The sequence below is a fragment of the Mesocricetus auratus genome, unplaced genomic scaffold (assembly GCF_017639785.1).
Source record: "Mesocricetus auratus isolate SY011 unplaced genomic scaffold, BCM_Maur_2.0 Super-Scaffold_100006, whole genome shotgun sequence".
NCBI classification, from domain to species: domain Eukaryota; kingdom Metazoa; phylum Chordata; class Mammalia; order Rodentia; family Cricetidae; genus Mesocricetus; species Mesocricetus auratus.
The window spans coordinates 72,222,313-72,241,524 of record NW_024429190.1 but is presented as its reverse complement, the minus strand read 5'-3'; the positions used below and the strand labels follow the sequence as shown (position 1 = coordinate 72,241,524).

General features: G+C 36.4%; 1 protein-coding gene across 1 annotated transcript in view; it reads left to right on the top strand.

The window, feature by feature from the left end:
- Antxr2 (ANTXR cell adhesion molecule 2) overlaps positions 1-13,825 on the top strand; it is a 120,583-nt gene extending 106,758 nt beyond the window's left edge. The window contains exon 17 of the mRNA XM_005068130.4: positions 11,935-13,825. Coding sequence (XP_005068187.1) covers positions 11,935-11,973 — 39 coding nt within the window. The 3' untranslated portion in view covers positions 11,974-13,825. The remainder of the gene's footprint in view (positions 1-11,934) is intronic.
- Positions 13,826-19,212: the final 5,387 nt, after the last annotated feature.

The following is a 19,212-nucleotide window of genomic DNA, read 5'->3' as shown; positions in this document are numbered from 1 at the left end:
CCAGGGGTCACAAACGATTAGGCAGGGATAGTTGAACAGTGAGTGAGTGACCAGGACCCATCCATGTAACCCTCCTCAGGGTTGTTTTGTAAATGCATATGACCAGGTCAGCCTTTCCTTTTAGTGTGGATTTTTGGGCTCAAGTTCATTCTCATGCTTGTCCAAGCACTGAACCAAGTGTGCCATCTTCCTAACTCTTCAAATGATAAGACTTTGAAATTCAATTCAAAGAACACTGGGTTTTATATTGTTATCACTATTACTATTATCATTGTTGTTATTCATTGCAGTTTCAGCTTTCTACTCTTTTATGTTCCTAACCTCAAAGAATGTCTGTGTTCTGTTTTTCTGCAGAATTATTAATTATCTCAATCTTTTGCCCTAAGAAGAATGGCTCTCATAATGAAATATAGATAAGTGTTTTCCTCATTAGGTAAATCAGGAGTGGGAATTGAAATTAGTTTAAAGTAGTTTACTGAGTTGGGTTTTATCATTAATTTTTAACTAGTTAATTAATTGTGTGTGTGTGTGTGTGTGTGTGTGTGTGTGTCTGTGTGCACCTGGACTGGGTGTATGTGTATGCACCATATGCATGGGAGCCTGTCACACGCAGAAGAGGAATCTGATCCCCTGGAACTGTAGTTGCAGGTGGTTATGAGCTACCGCGTGGGTGTTGGGAACAGAACCTGAGTCCTATGCAGGAGTAGTGAGTGCCTCTAACCATTAGCCCATCTCTCCAGCTCTGGGTTTTATTATTTTTAAGAACACTTTTGTTCTCTTTAAAATCCAAAACCAGTAGTTGAATGTATTTTCTGGAAAATGCTGTCAATGTTGAGAGCTTTTAAAAACACTTGCTTTGGAAAAATCTATACAAAGTATTCTATATTCTCATTTTCATATTTAATGACTTCAATGAGAAATGCCTTTCCGATTCACACCTTGCCCCTGGGATTTTCACAACATATACACAAGGGGCTGTGTACCCATGTGAAGGAAAAGTACGTGATTTCTTTTCAAATACTGACTTCTGTGATAAGAAACAGCACAAGGATAGATGCTCATGTTAGAAAACAATCTAACATTCTACTTCCTGCTATGAGCACGTGGTGGAGCTGATCAGAAGGGTCGTGTCCCACTTCTCCGAACGTGTTGTATTTCCAGTTGAGACTTGCCATGGAGCTGGACTGTCATTCCTATTGTCTCTGTCTGTTGGTGACTTTCAATATGAAACATACCCAGCTTCTACCATCTGCTGTCTGTTCAGGACCGACATCAAGGTCAGCCCCTCTATGATGCCTGCTGTTGCCCAGTTTAGAACACTGCCATCCTGCAATCAAGCCACTTCTCTCTTATGCCAGTCTGTGTGTTAGGCACTGGAAACAGGATATCTAGGCCATGTGAATATTCATGTGACAGAAGAAAGCAGGAAGACGCTTGCTGGTGGGGAGGTAGTTACTGCTGATTAATTGCAAGTCAGTTAGTGACAGTGGCATGTAGTTTTATAGGTAAGTGAACCACTGTATTTTACTTAACAACTTACTAATCATTGTGTTGTTAGACTAAAATTTCAATATCCCTACAAATAATATTAGTTATATGTGTCAGAGAATATTGACCACATAGTTTATGTTTGGCATTTCAAGCCTCTTCCTTCTTCCCTCCCTCTCTTCCTCCCTCCCTCCCTACCTTCCTTCCTTCCTTCCTTTCTTCTTTCCTTCCTTCCTTCCTTCCTTTGTTCCTTCCTTGCTTTCTTTTCCTTCCTTTCTTTTTTTTTAAATTTTTTTGAGACAGGGCCTTTCTACATAGTCCTGGCTGTCCTGGATCTCATGGAACTCACTCGGTAGGCTGTCCTAGAACTCACAGAGATTCACCTTCCTCTGTCTCCAGAGTACTCGGTGTGCACCACCAAGTCCAGCCTGTGATTTTATATTTTAATAATCACTCATTCACCTAGTATCTTATCAGTAGCACTACAGGGTGAACCCTGAATTAAAATTTGCAACATAGTAGTGAAACCAAACCAAAACATGCAAACAAAAAATAAAACAACAACAACAACAAAAAAGATCATGGAGTTTATAGTATAGAAACAAGGTGGATGGACTGGAAACGAATACCCAAGACTAGTTTGTTAAAAAAAATTGGGGACAGGGAAATGACTCAGACTAAGTACAATTGCCATGCAAGCACGAAGAATTGAATTCATATCTCCAGGGTCCGTATAAAAAGTAGGACATGACCACCTGCCCTTGAAATCTCAGAACTGTTGGGGACAGGGAGAGGAGGGTTTCTGGGGCTTGCTAGCCACCAACCTAGCTCCAGGTTTAGTGAGAAACCCTATTTCAAGGGAATAAGGCAGTGACAGAGCAGGACACACACATGCATGCATGCATACAACACACACACACACACACACAATGAGTTTCTCACACCTATATACTAAAAAATGAAAATAGTAGGAATTGGAAGAGTTAATATAATGCTAAACCCACAGTAATGTCATCTAAAGTTTAATTATGTTTTTTTGTTTATTTCCAGTGAATATAATATGGTAGTTAATTACATTATTACCAAAATATGATGTTTTGTTAGAATATTAGAATATGTTTCTCTACACTTACCTTATATTCATATCTATATCTTCTCTGTGCTATCATCTGCCTATTATCCATCTGTCTGTCTATCATCCATTCATCTATCTATCATCTACCTATCTATCTCTATCATCTAACTATCCATCCACCTAGTTGAATATCTACATATCCCATGATATGTTACCAATATTACCCAATATTTGATTTGCAGATAGACTTTTAACCTCAGGGTCTGACTTTGTAACATGGAATTACATTGAAACATCACGCCATGATTGAATGGGTGCCATATTGTCAAAGCCAATCACTTTTTGTTACTTGACTTCAATCTTGTTTTTATTTTTTTTTGACATTTTTAGTTTTATGCAAATAGAAAAGCATTATTTGTACATAAAGGTGACTTCATACATTTTCAGTTTGAATCAATTGTTGTTTTGAAACAGCATTGTTTCATCTCTAGTCATATGAATATACATGTATTCTTATATAAAGCTTAAAAGGTTGAACATTTACACTTTTCATTTTGTTGAAACTAATTGTATCCAGATATATTAACTATTTCCATAATCATTTTAAAACTTTCTATTTATGATTTACAGAAACCATGTAAGTTAGTGATAACTATGTTTATTAAAGTGTAATATTAATGCATATTTCATTTCTTTCCAAACTACGAACATGAAATATCCTTTAAATGTCATTGTATACTCACTGATTAGTGAAATGACATCTGGGCCACAGTGTTTGTCATCTTTTCTTGCAATGAAAGGCTTATCTTAAAAATGTATTTGAACCTATGTCTGCATAAACAAGCAGCATAGTCTTCATTTGTTGTTAGCTTTAAGTCAGTGTACATAAAGGATTTAAAGTATCGTTTGGGGTTTTCTTCTCCATGATCTCAACTTAGCAACAAATGCCATTATTTGTCTGTTGCTCTAAGAGTTTAGAAAAGCATGAATATAATTAGAAAATGTTTAACTCAAATTACTGTATTATTAAAATACACAATCATTTTTTTACATATTTGTATGCTTACATTCAAAATTAAGCCCTAATTTTGGAAATTTGAATGTCTAATTATTAATAATAAAAATAAATTGTAGTTATTTAAACTTGATCTTCTCAAGTGTGATGAAAATATTAAATACACTTGTGGTCTTATAGTTCAATTATCCTTACATATTCTATTAGACTATATATATCTCCAAGTATTTATTAAGACAGTGATGGATTGAAAACAAACAGAATCATAACAAATAATTTCTTTTTTCTTTTGTTTTTCTTTTTTTGTTTTTTTGAGACAGGGTTTTTCTGTGTATCCCTGGGTGTCCTGGAACTCACCCTGTAGACCAGGCTGGCCTCTAATTCAGAGATCTACCTGCCTCTGCCTCCCAGTGCTGGGATTAAAGGCACCAGCCACAACTGTCCAGTTCACAACTAATTTTTTAAATTAAAGCATTAGGAAGATTTCAAAAAGTTATGAATAGAGAGACAGATGTTTAAGCAACTTAGGGTGCTCACCACCATGCTGATGACTTGGGTTCTGCTCTGTGCATCCAAATAGCGTGACTCACAGTCTGTCATTTCAGCTCCAGTCTCTGGAGGCATCTGCACTCAGGCACACACACACACACACACACACACACACAGAGAGAGAGAGAGAGAGAGAGAGAGAGAGAGAGAGAGAGAGAGAGAGAGAGAGAGAGAGAGAATTAAAAATTAAAGTCTTTAAAAATCATTTGTAATCTTTCACAAAGTAATCACCAACTGCTCTTCAGATGGAAGCTTTAGATTTCCATCCGTTTCTATAGTATTATTTAATCATCATTATCCATGAAGCATCCATTTAAACAGTCACAGTAAAACTTCTGTATATGTTTTTCTGTGGAAGATCCTGTTAAATAACCAGCATCAGTGCTACACTAGGTGGAGATTCAGTTTAGTTACTGATAAATTACAAAAAAAAAAAAAAAAAGAGCTGACTATTCTTGGAAGAACTAACTATTCTTGTAGAAAAAAACAAAACCAGCATTCATAAAGACCCTAGGATGAAGTTTCCCTGCTGGTCTTGTGGGAAAACAGAGCAAACAGCATAAGGAGGGCAGAGTGAGTTATGAACAGAGTGGGTCATGAGGCCAGAGTGGAGAGACCCTGTCATGTAGGGGTCAGAGACACTTTGTCATGAGAAGCCTTGCAGCATGATTGCAGATATCCTTGTGAAGAGCAAAACAGCTTTATACAACGTTAATATCAGCCTCCCTTTTCTTTAAATGCAAATTGAGACAAGAGACTAAGTAACTTACATTTGAAAAGCTCAGCCATAGAAGCTTGTCTACAGACCCTATCAGACTAAAACATCCAAACTCTATTGTAGTCTGTTAAAGTCTGTTTCCACTCACCTTTCCAAGATTTGGTGTGCCTCAAATGGTCCTTATTTAATTTAGCTTCCTATAAATACATAGAGTTAATTTTTCTCTCTTTTTAAAAATTAATTCATTTTTCACATTCCTATCCCAGAACTTGTAGTTTTTAGGGAAGTTAAGTCAGGATGTTCCATTGTCAGTGTTCCCCCATTGCTTCTGAGAAAAAGCCAGCTGTTACATTGTGACATTTCTCATGTTTCAGGGCTTGAGGGGAAGGAAAACAAGCATGATACATGCTTTTATTATATGTTCTTGTATGTTGAAATTTTGCTGTATATTTCTTGCTTTTCTGTGCTTGGCATTCAGAGGGTCACTTTGAAATTTTAAGAGTAGATCATTCATTGATTCTAGCAGGTTCTAAGAAATTATTTCCCGTTCACTTCATATTTATCCTCGTAGAGAAGTGATTTCTCAGGGGACAAGAGTCATGTGACTCAGAGATCTGGCATTCTTATTTTACTTTTATTTCACCTTGGACGGTGAAAAACTGAAATTTCAAAATCAGTAAGTCTTTCACTGTGTACAGTTTACATGAATACCAGTCAAATGCACTAATTTTGATTCATAGTTCCTTGTTTAAAACTTATTTTTCATTTGAAATACTTGAGGTACATGCTATCCATTGTTATCAGTAGATTTTAGAATATCTTTAACATAGCTATTGTTTGCCCTTGTTTGTTAGACTGTATTTGTATATACAGAGAGAAGAAAGAGGCAGGCTAGATGGACACTGACTTACAAATTCTTTAACTCTAGAATAATACATAGAATAACTTTCTCAGTCAGATTGTTGATAGGTATCTTCTGGGCTGCATTTATTGTAGAAGTCATTGTAGTTCACTGCTGGCTTTCCCCGTGAACTGCAGGGCAGGGTTAAGAATTTTCACTAGTAGGTTTCCCCTGACTCCCTTCTGCTTTGACTTAGAGCCGAGCTGTAAACTGGGTTGAAGGGAATATCTTTATAGTAACTACACCCTCTCATAGCCTACAGTGAAGTTTTTATGTTTTGAAAGGTCTGTCTCCATACGTGCCCATGTCTTCAGCACAGGGCCAGCTTCTTTAGAAACCATGTGTGCTTAGGAAGGATCTTTTTAGTCCTCCCCACAGTTTGTGTGGTTGTATCCTGGTGACTGGAGAGGGGTCTGGGTCTGATAGGGCCATGACTCTTATTCCCTTGCCTTTTCCACAACTCTCATTGGGATTTTCTTTTCTTGGGAGTCCGCGGTTAAGGAAATGGGGAACATCTCCACATCCAGCCTCCACTTCGGATTATCTATAACTGAGAAAGGGACATATACCTTTATTGAGTTTTGTGCCACCAATTACTACAGGCATTTGACATTAAAAAAGCCTATTGTGTTCTTTAGTCTCCGTAGCAATAGTGACTTCATGGACTTTTCGACAAATCTTTATGCCTGTGTATCTTTGGGTTTTGTACCATTTAGCATTTGAAATGGTGTTTACTATCACACTGTGCGTGGAGGTTCAGGGAGGTCTTTAAAGAAGCTGAAATAAAAATGAATCAGCTCTCCGTGTTTGAAAAGTCTCACCTAAAGTGTGGTTGTTTGCATTGGCTTGTCAATGGATGTTTATGAGCTGAGCATAATCCTGTAACGGCTCCAGCAGTGAAATACGTCCTGTGCAGATAGCTAGTAAAGGGCCATGCGAGCATTGATGCTGTTGGAATGTTAATGCTTCGGAGATGGGAAACATGGTGTCTGCTCTGGTTATTGCTGCTGTTACTGACCACAATAAAAATGGAGGTGAAATCGGGTTTTAAATACTGTGACCGAACCGTGTCTGCACACTTCACCAGCAGATAACATGCCAGTTTCTACTGCTGTCTTATTTTCTTCTTTTGACTTAGCTCGATGTAGACTAGTCATGCTTCTGATATTTTCCTTTTGGGTATCTTGCTTCCTTATTTATTGTGACGCCCAAGAGAAGGGGCATTGTTAATAATAATTTCAAGGAAATTGTCAATAAAACACATCACCACTGAGGAGATTTTCCTGATTGCCTCAAGTATCACTTGAGTACAGTTAAAGCTGTCAGAGATGACTGTAAGTTTAGCCTGGTTATCACTTGTTACCGTCAGTATTCTCTTCATGGTACATTCTTCTTTAGTACATTCCATTTCTTATGGTGAAAATCTGTAACATAATTAAAACTCCATGTGGAGCTCCACTTTAAAGGGAGAGTTGGGAATGTCAATAGATTTCCAGATTTACTTTTGAGGCACAGAATCATACACCCCAGACTGGCCTAGAACTCATGTACCTGAGGTTGACCTTGAACTCCTAATCTTCCTTCTTCAACCTTCAAGTTCTGGGATTGCAAATTTGCGTCCCCAGCCTAGCTATATTCTCAGATTGTGACAATTCATATCAAGCAGGCTATTTCCTAAAACTCAATAAAATCAGTTGATGTCCAGCCTTGAGCCTCAGAGGATTCATTTTTGTAGAGTATTACATGAAGAACAGCATAGCTTCAGCATTTAACATGTCTAAACGTCAAGTTCACGTTATCTGTTTCTGTGTAATTCAGGTTCAGTTCAAGTAAATCATCATTTGACATCTACATAGTATTATCTATATAGCATACCATTAGAGGCTTCCAGAATAAAAGATGGAAAGTAGATGAGATAGCACCATTTGTACAAGGTAGAGGGCAAAGAGATGCTTTGTTGGAGGACTGTGAAGGTTAAGGTGAATATGAATATTCCTTATGCTTAGGAAAAGTAAGAAGCAAGAAATTTGCATTAATTTATATTTACATAACCATACACTACTTGTAAAGAAGTGGTGAGAAAAAAAAAACAAAGCTTCAGAAGAATAAAACTAGGTCGAAGATTATGGGCCAAAATCAGGTTCAGTTATATCAGAATCAGGCTCACTGTAATCATCACTCATTACTTTAAATGACCCTGCCCAGGATGAGCTCCCTACACCCAAGGCAGAAAGAGAAAAAGACTAAGTTACGTAGTTATGTTTGTGTAGCAAGAGGGAAGCAGGTGAGCTTAGACTAAGTTTTTGCTACCTCCTAGTGAACTGATCCTTTAATATCAATATCGTAAACATAATTATCTAAAAGTCAGTCTTCTACTTATATACCTAATGGTTATATAGACTCTTTATATTATGAAAAATTTCTGGATAATATAATTTTGGAGATCTATGAAGACATTTATAAGAGCTATAAAAATAAAATTAAGGTATATGAGTAGTTCCCTCACCTTTTAGCATAAGGTCAGGTTAAATTTCTGTATTAGTAGTCATCAAACTAAAATTTAATACAGACAAAATCTTATATAGCATGGACTTACAGTCTTCAAGAAAACACACAGCAGAGCTCCTTAGGTGAGACTGAGTTTGAGACCTTCACATGTGCCGCTCCAACCCTGATAGCTTTGGAGGCACCTTTAGAATCCACAGTAGTTCATAAACCACAGAAGGAAAACATCATTCATTTAGAGAAATAGATGGCTAATATTTCACTTAGGGCCTTCTCCTCAAAAAGAGTTTTTATAGTTACCTATAAAGAAAAGATTTTCAGACTATTTTGCTATGTACCAAAACCATGAATATTTAGTGTTATTAATTGAACAGAGAAACATGTGCCCTAGCTATCAATGTGGTTAGAAAGTTTGATGTATGAAAATTGCAGACTCTTCTTCATTTGGTTAAAGGTAATGAACCACCAGATACATAAGCAGTATACTATACTTGGTGTCACCACAGACTTACACACATATGAACAAACATATTTAAAAGTTTAGCCAACTATAACTTGTAATTTAAGAAAAGCAGCTGGAGAAAGACACCATGCAATAGAGTTTAAGCAGAGGATTTTTTTATTAGGGGAAAAGGATTGTAAAAAAGGGAAAGGGGCAGGGGAAGACTGGCCTCCAGAGACACAAGCAGAAGCAGAGAGGAAAGAGTGGCGGAAGAGAGAGAGAGAGAGAGAGAGAGAGAGAGAGAGAGAGAGAGAGAGAGAGAGAGAGAGAGAGAGAGAGAGAGAGAGAGAGGGTAAGGGACATTTTAAAAGGGAACATTTTGAATAGGCACAGGTGGTGCTCTTAGTGGCTGCAGCTGAGGGCATATCTTGTCAGAACCCCAAGGACAGGCAGTACAGATTTCTGAATACTAACAATAACATTGCCAGATGCTTGAACAGTCTTTTTATCAAGACTCCTGAAATTTAGTACCATAAAAGTAAAGGAAGACTAGATTGTAGGATTTGCAGTGCTAACTCCAGATCACACATCCATAGAAAATGCCGAAAGGAGAGTCCAAGATCTACTAGTCAGTCTTCTGGTTCCATACACCCACACCCCTGAGCAGACTTGTAATTCAGACAGGTTCACCTGGATGTTCAGTGTCAGACGCAACCTGGACAAGAGAGTGAATTTACCAAATGTTGAAAAAATCTGACCAAGAAGTTAGTGGTTGTTCTCAAAAGAAAAAAAAAAAAAGAATAGATGTTTGGAATGACTTTTAGTAACACAAAAATAAAAAGTATTGTAAAGAAATTTAATTGTAAAAGAACTTGTGATTAAATATACATGTGTGCAGAAAATATATAAATAAAATATAAGATGTCATGGTTAATCCCACTCTTCACAGTTGGCTGGTAAGCCATCTGCTAATCTCTTACTTTTTAGATACATACTTGTATAGATATGATCATATAACAACTTGCCACTCTCTTTTCACTTCCATTTTTCTTTATCTTTTAAAGATACCTATTTTATTGGCCATATGGTGTTGAGTTAGGTGAATTATAATTTGTTTACTGAATTATTGAGCAGACATATAAATTGCCATTATAGTTAGTTTCACTATTACAAAAATCCCACGGTGAATATTTGAAGTATTCTAATTTGAATATTCTCAAATTAGAGTAGAGTCAAAGAATAGGAGTGCTTTCGACCATTTTTGCATAGTTGTGTGCCATCAGAGTTGTTTCTTTGCCACAGAAACTCAGTAATTAGGTAATATGTCCAATATAAGGCTGCATAAAACAGTATGCTTTAAAAAGACGGCAGTTTTATTTCTTGAAAGTTATAGATAAATAATTATGACCTTCAAAAATGCATAAAATGATGCCAGTTATCAACATAAAACACCTTTCTTACATGCTAGAAAACATTTAGTTTAGGTTGCTTGTGAGTGACCTTGTTTCAGAATTAATTTGCCTAATGATTTAAGTTTATTGGGAAAGATTAACAACTTAATAATTGAATTATCACAGTGAGTTTATAAGGCAATGTAGTTTAAAATACTTGGTTATAGCCTAAAATGAGTAGTAAATTCATGTTTGTTCCGCCTAGGTTTAGTTTCTTTAAATAGTTAACAAATTATACTGCTAATAATTTCCCATGAAAAATGAATAAATTGAATCTTATAGAAAGGAATGTATGCATAATTCATCTTGAAAGTATTGAAGTGTTAATAAATTGATTTAATTTAATTTTTATTGACAAATGTTTTCACTCAGACATGGCTCAGTCATTTGTAGAGCATAAAATTCAAGCTAGTTGTATTAATGCCTAAATATGCAGTATAGGTGATGCCCAATGCATCAGAACAGTATATGTGGATTTCATATATGAGTAGAGCATGAGCATAAATCTAGAAAAATAATTAGAGGAAATATTGAGTCAAAAATACAGAAAACCGAATAAAGTATATGTTCATATTAACAAGTATAATTTATGATATATGATATGTATTATTATCTAAAACTTACACCCGAATTCACATGTTAGGCGCAAACTCATAAAATTGGTATTTGTAGAAATATTGTTGCTTCCAAAATTATTTAGAAGGCAAAAACCTCAATGGACCATTGACTTTTAGTAGAGGTTGATAGAAACTCCTGCTCTTTCTGGTCTTTATGTTTTCTCTTTTCAAAATGTCTGAAATTTCTTAATTTGTTGAGCAGTTACGCTTGAAATGAAAATGAACAAAAATAAGCTTTTATGTTCTAAGTTCTCTTCTTCCACAATATGTTTTAAGTTGTTTTTAATGACTCCATGCTTCAAGTATTCCAGACGAGCACTCATGTTAGGGGAAGCTCCAACATGATGAGGTTCTGAGAGTAGATGAAATAGCAAATGGAAAAGTCTTAATCATATGATAACTCTGGCCTCAACTGGAAGAGAGCAGGCTAGCTTTTGGCCAGCAGAGGACTCTGGTAGGTCAATAGCATCATACTAAGGAAAGGAGAGTCTGCATCAATAATTGGAAATTTTATTTCCAAGTAATTATCGGATTGTGACTAGTCTATGAATCAATATGTCCACACAACCTTCATTAAAGTGTTTAGAAGTTGGGCTGGAAAATGCTCTTTGAAAATAAATAATTCAAAGAAATACTATCAATTTGGGAGAAAACAGTGTCTATAGTGTTGTGAGAAATGGGTCAGGGCAACACTGGACATGATCTAAAACAAGGCTGTGAGCTATAAAAGTCATTCATAAATTCCTTATCCTCAGTTTTTGTGACTTACTAAATATACTCTTCATGTAGACATTTTAGAATCAACAATGACAAAGAAAATCCTACCATTTTATTTCATCATGGAGACAAATACGGCAATGTCTCTGACAGTTTGATTTTTACGAAGGTGGTGCCACACTTCAGACAGCACTAAGAACGTTTTAGTTCCATGATTTTTTTTTCCTATGTGGATTTTACCTTATCATCAAATAAGGAAACTTTCTGTCGAAGAAAAAAAAATAAAACCTGAGCCATATGGTGTTGAGCCAAGGAAAATGATAGGACTGTGTGACTCCTGTAGACATTGTTCTGAGCTTGAGTATCATTAGCTATGTCATGTTAAAGAAACTAGATGTTTCCTGGCTTTTAAACAACTGCTTCCGTATTTCACTGTGGCTCTCCTTCTTTTCTCAGGGCCGGTGCATAAACTTCTCCCGAGTTCCCCATCAATAAAACGAGATCATGAGGAGTGAGAAGAGAAGACGGCACATCTTCATGATGCCGATTTCCAGCAGAATGGACAGTCCAGTGCACCTCAGAAGTTCTTGGAAAAGCACCCCAGTCCCTCTGTCAGGAAATGTTTTCTCTGCCTTCTGCTTTCTGTGCACCAAACATTTTCACACACTTCCTCTGCCATGTACATGAGAGGCGATGAAACTCAGCCATAACTCATGATTCATGACACTGAAGAGACAGAGGAATGCTAATTTGCATGCTACGGTTTATGCAGAGCTCATTTGAATGTGTAAGAGGACAAAGCAGACACAGTGATGACGTAAAGATGAGACCAAAGCAAAGACTGAAAACCCACCAGCCATGCGGCTCTGTAGTGGCGAATGGTGCTTTTGACATGTAGGGTGCGTGTGCTTTGTTTGGCAAGATCTTCAGTTACATGCAGATCATGAAATGTCCTTCCAGGCTAAGCAGATAAGGGAGTCAACTGCCTTGTAGCTATGTCAAATAGAAAAGCCTTCGAAGTCCTCTATTACTTTGTGCCTTACGGGAGATTTCTGACTAGAAAATCTTGTCACTGTTACACTGAAAGTGCACACGCATGACAAAATGTAGACGAGATGCCTCAAGGTACTGGATGCAAGCAGGAATTTGCCCTTTAGTTTTCCAAGACACCTTTCTTTCATTATGCACTCGGGACAAGAGAATTAATAGAGCGTTAATTCAACAGAAAGACCGCCTCCAACCAAAGACCTGGCGCGCAGCATAAGGACTCGTGATTTGAGACCTTGACCCCAGACTGGTAGATTCCCCTTTCTCGGTGTTTAGGATTTAGCAGTACATAAGGCATTAATATCTGTAAACACACCTAGGTGTTTGTTTGGCTTTTAATTTAAGGAAGCAGTAACCACCAAGCTTCCGCTCAGGGTTTTTTCCTTCCTTCAAGTCTCCAAGGGCTCTTCAGCGTCACAAGCCAGCAACTCTCTTTGCATGAAAATTTCAAAGTTTAATTAATATAATTAAAGGCAACAGCAAGCAGCAGCCTGTGAAGACTTTGCTCATCTTTTTTATGCCTTTTGACATTGAATGACCGATCACTGTATGCATGTTACTTGGGTATTGAGAAGCACCGCGCCTTGGTTGTGATTCAGCCCTAGAAAAAGACTTCCTTTCTTCGGTTTATAAATTAAAATCAGGAGGGGCGCCATTGGGAAGCATCGACAATATACGTACTATGAATTTTTAGAACTATCACCATCGTGTCACATCAACGATGCCAAATTATGTTAGCGTGAGCAGAAACACGGTGGGGGAGGAAAGCGGCAGCAGCTGAAGGAAACAGCTCAGATGATCCAGTCACTTTCGATACTGTACTTCAGATGCGAAATGGATATTCGACTGGAAACCTGACAAAGCGCGCCTACTTTGATGGGAACTGGTATAGACAATGACCAGTGGCCGGGTCAGTGGGATGTCTCTCTGTGAGCACAAAGGCTTATCAAATGACACTAAAAATAAGTTCAACAACCATCACTTTGGAAGGGAGAAGGCGAACATTTTATGTTTGGCGGGCATGTGAGTGCACAAGACGGAAAAAGCGATTTGGAGCATCCCGGTATAATTACACACATTGTGCTCTTCATGGAAATTTCAAAGGGCTGCAGTGATACTTTTGATCGGTATCCAGGTTTATGGCACTGCTCCCAGAAGCCTTACTCACACACACAAATATACAAGTGCACACACATATTCTCTAGCTTGAATGTTTTTTGCTCAAGCTTATTTATGTCACTGACTGGCTGGACCCAAAGTCACACCTCCACATATTAATGAATAAATTTTTTTTACCTGAGTCTCTGTTATCATTTTCTTTAAGCTCACACAGAATTTATACTTTCTGGAGTTGAATGCATAACTCCTCTGGTTAGTAACAAGATAGAATTCTATTCAATTGCAAAATGTCCGGTATGTTCACAGTTGATTCACAGTTGATGTTCTGGGTACAATCTGTGTGTGCACATGCAATGCGGAAGGCTGATAAGTACACCCAACTCTCTCTGTAGTGAGTCCTTGTAGACTTTTGTTCTGTGTCTGCACTAGAGCAGGACTTGTGGCTACTTTCTCCAATGGGCAACTTCCTTTCTGATGCAGGCATTCCCTGTCCGCCAGTGATATTGTAAGAGCACCAAAAATTCTACAGAAGCTCTGGCTGTGTTTCTTTGGTAACCACTTTAAATCTTTACAGAACCACGTAGCATATTTGCACCATGAGAAATGTAAATAAACCTCTGCCTTTAAGTGGCAAAATAGCTTTCTTGAGATTTGTTGCACTGGCTGGAGATGTGTAGTAAAAATACAACAAAGAGCTGTAAATGAAGAGGGTGAGTCGAGTCTATACATAGACTGAAAAAGTATCATTCGTAAAGTTCAAAGACAGATGGAATTTCATTGCCCTTAAAGTTATGAACCAGAGTAATGTTATGCTTTAATCGTGAATCTTAACCAGAAAAGAGAAGAATTTGTTTCTAAAATTAATCTTCTTGGCAAAGGACATTGAAACTCCCTACATGACACTTTTCATCCATAGCAATAGCTCCCATGTGATTTATCTGGACATGATGTCAGTTGAGATCTCCTTCTGTGTACAAACAAATGAGTCTTGTCCATCATCCATTTGTGTTGCATAAGGTTGCAAAAGCAATTAAGTGGGAAATGACTCCTAACTTATGTGTCTCCTCTGCCTAGAAAGAAAGTTTTGAAGGCATCTATATATATTTCATAACAATGTCTGTTCTTTATGGATTTGATCCATAAATATTTATCTATCTGAAAACTTTGATACTTGGAATGTTTTCCATAAAGCATTTGGTGCTCCAAGAAGAAACATTTGGTGCTAAGAGTTGCAGCGCTGATGCCTTCCCCCAAGTTAATTCTATTTTAAAAATTTATATTTCCTTCCCAATGAGATGCAGAGTAAAACTCGAGAGTCTCCATTGACTAAGGAGCAGCATCTGTCATCTACAGTTAATTACTATTTTGTTAAGAGTGTATAAGGTTTAAAACCTTATATTTCAAATTGTTGAGAAGGTTTGCTTATATTTCCGGTGAACTTTGTTCTAATTATTTAAGTAACAAATCATTCATTTTTTAGAAATAAATCCTTCCTGGATATGTAATGTCTGTACAGACTGAACTTCATTATCTGGGTGTCACTCTCCCTTCTTTTCTGTTCAGAGATAGACTTACTTCTTTAAGATTGAAGCACTACCTGTACTGTGGCAAGCAAGTTAATGGAGACATTTCTGACTGATTGACTCATCAGATGTTGGGTTTGAAACTTCTGAAGACAAAATATAGTAAGGTTATAAATACAATATTAGAAGTCCTTGTAATTTCTTCCTTTGCATGTACTGATTAACTTTTGTTAGATTTTCATTCCAATTACATTAGTACTTTTTATTAGAATGTAATGACTACTTACTCCCAAAATGTTAGGTATATACACTCATGGAAGATGTATACATCACACACACACACACACACTGCTTAGAATTATTAGTGCATCTGTTGTACAGTTAAAGTACTAGGCAGGTGAAACTAGAGAATGGTCTCTGTAGTCAGTATAGCTATAGTCAAATCTCATTAGATTAAGTGTTATGTCTAGTCAATTTCTATGGCATATTTTGAGAACACTTTAATTTTAGTATATTTCTATATTTACTAGAATTTTATTCCATCAATTGGGTAAAAGAAGGAATAAATTTATTGAAAACCCATAATGTAGCAGGCCTCGTGCTATTTTCTAAAAGATATCTTTGTACTTCTGCCAGAAGAAAATTTTAATATGAAAGTAGACAGGGTTGCATATAAATTTATATATAAGTCTTCCTGTTTGGGTTGCTTTACTCATTAGTCAGCTAAGAAGTATAGGTAAGGGACACCCTATGTGGCAACCTAGCCTGACCAGCTGGCTGGTTGACTTGAGAAGTCTACTTCAGCCATAGACTGGAGATAAATTGAAATATGAAAAGCTCCTTCCAGTTCCTATGATTTAAGTGGTGACATCAGAGGCTTTAGTATTTATTTCAAATCTGTAATGATTGCCTTCTCCCTTGTAATGCTTGGCAGTATAAGCTCTACAAACTGCCAATTTAGTTACATAAAAGACACTGAACTCTAACATATAATTTGATAATTAAGTCATAATGGAGTAATTTTTTAGTTAATTTTTTTGCAGTAGAAGTTGTCATAGCAACTGGTACTATAGTGTCTGACAAAATCAGAAGGTGAGAAAGTTGTTGGTAAATGTATTATTACAGTTCATTCTGATCTTACAGTCCCTCCAGGTATCTCAAATATGCATATAAAAAGGAAAAGATAAACCCTAAAACAAACAAAAAAACCAACCCGTTCTCAAGCAATTATGAGATAAGTTTATACATTATTGAAATTTGAAATTTAAACTTCACCCTAGTCAACACTGAACAAAAAAATGCCCACTTAATTAACTAATTGACAATAACTATGCTTCTGTAGCCCATACCACATAGTAAGCAGGAACTATTTTGTTGAGTACACAGTTTAGGAGCTGTAGTATATTTGGGCAGTTAACCTTGCACAAACTCACCTGGTCTTAATGTAGAAGTCTACTGTAAGAATTCCATTATTTTCCCTCTCCTAAAGAAGTAAAAAGAAACAAAGAAAAATATCCTAAATTTTGTCTCCTAATCCTAATCATGGTAAAGTTATTTGTATCTCCGATGTTATCATCACCAAATTGCAAGTGATAGTCATAGTACAAAGTAAATTGTAAATGCAATTAAGATATATATATATATATATATATATATATATATATATAAGTATATTCAGCTTAACTGGAAATATTAGAAAAGATATCCCAGAGTTTAGCTCAATAGGCCATTAAAAATAAATGCATTGCTTTCATAAAGGAAAAAACGAGGTGATGGCAAACAATTTAAATACAAAGGAACTAAGCATTTCCAAAGTCATGGATAAGGGGGTCAGTGCATCGTGTGTTAAACAAGAAAGAAGTCTATAAAGAAGTCTATATCTTTTGGCATGCTCATGGACTCTACCATCTGATTGTAACAGTAATTGGATAAAGAAAAACTCAAATGTGAAACAAAACTGACCGGTTCTAGCAGGTGACACCTATAAATGGAATTTTGACTTGACAAAATTCTGATGTGAAATGAGACATTTACCACAATTACACAAGTTCTTTTCGAGTTCTTTACTTTTTGAAACATCTTTCAAGTCTAAAAGTTTCTGCTAATTAAACAGAGCAATGACAGACCTTCATTTTCTTTAAATACTTTGTTTGTGTGAGGCTGTCACACAGAAATAATGATTATATTTTAAACAATATGTTCAAGTGTAAAAATCTTCAACAAATTCTTACTGTTTTATGGAAGAAATTTTGAGACATTTTGTAATGAACATCTTGAGATTCCGCTAAGGAGAAGGATATTCCAGAAAATTGGAAAGATTTTTAAATAACTTTAAAATGCTACCAGGCAATACGTCATGACTGACAGTGTACTTTTTGGGATAGTCAGTTGTATACAGCACAACACTAAATAAGAAAGTTGTTGCAGCATCATGGTTTCCTAGCAACTAGGTGTAGTGCCATTGTCCAGCAACTACTGACAAGATGCATTTAGAACACTATACCAGTATTCAAATGTTTTCAAAGTATTCGAAGTATTCAAAAGTTCTTACAAAAGGGAGAAAAGCTGATTCATTTAGCTTCCTGAGTACACATAGTGTATTTCTCAAGTTTCCAAAATAGATCTCATGAACAGGCTTAGGGTCAGTTTTCTTTAAAAATATTTCCCATAACTTCAAAAGTCAATTTGATAAATTTCACCTCAAGGTTATAACCACATATGTTCATAATTTCTGGCTTTGAGAACATTTAATATCAACTAAATTGAGCAGAGATAGTTTATTTCACTTTCCTCTGGCTAGTGTAAGAAAGTTCTACACATTTAGAGTGTAGAGTCTCAATACAACACAAATTTATTTCTTCCCAGTTCTGGATGTTAGGAGTCTGAAATCGGTTTCAATGAGCTAACGTTTAAATTTCAGATGGATTAGTTATTTCTAGAAGCTTTGAAAAGGCAATTCATTTCTTTGCTCTTTTCACTTTTCGTCACTGCCTAAAATCTTTAGCTTCGTCTGCCTCCAAGGTGCCTCACATCAGTGTCCTACAGTCATCAGCAATTGTCTCTGATCTGCCGCCATATGAAGATCACCATAACTGTCCAGAACCTACTCATATAATTCAGCATGAACATGTCTGTAGGTTACCCTTCTCCAGACAGAGCAGCAATCATGGATTCTGAGGAGAAAGACATGGATGTGGGGAAGGCCATTATTTAGCCCACTGTAAACTTATAAGAATCATCTTTTTAGTAAGTGTTTCCTTTCAGTCCGCCATCATAAGAAACACACAAATCAAGCACATCTTTCAATGTTAAGACCTCCCCTATTCAAATTTATTATCATGATATGCTGTGACTGGAGTGGGGAGAGGACCTCATTTCCCCCTCCTTCTGTGCTGTATTTGTTGTTATTTTACTTGAGACTTCATTCAAATGGCATGGCTAAGAGATACATTTCTGGTAGGTGTTTGTCAGATGAAAAACCTCCCTGAAGACAGAAGCATGTGGTCAGGGTTTTGTTTTCTCCAAAGCATTTGTGCAGAAGACCATAAGTTAGCTAAGCTATTCCTGGAAAACTTTCTGCTGTCATTCAGAAAAACATTTAGGAAGGTATTTAAATATCACCAGAGACTATGGACAAAAATACATTGATACTCTAAGGCTAGCGTCAGTAATAGACATATGGATTTGAACAGAACTTCCTCCCACCTGCTAACCATTTTTAATCCACAATTAGAAGTGTTTTCTTAAAGAAATGATGAATTTAAATTGAAGTAAACCTCACATCTATATCAATTACCATTCAATCAGCAATGATAAAGATATCCATTGGAGTGGTAAAGTCTAAAATAATGAAAACAAGGGATTAAATTCTCTAAATGGGTTTTCTCTAAGTAAAAACATTATATGTCAGGTACATTATTAATTTTGAAACATGCATTTTTTGCATATTTCCAATTTTGTATACATACAAACATACCCCTTCCTCCAACTACATTTTTATATTTCAAAATGTGAAATATTCATGATGTGAACGTTTACATGCTTT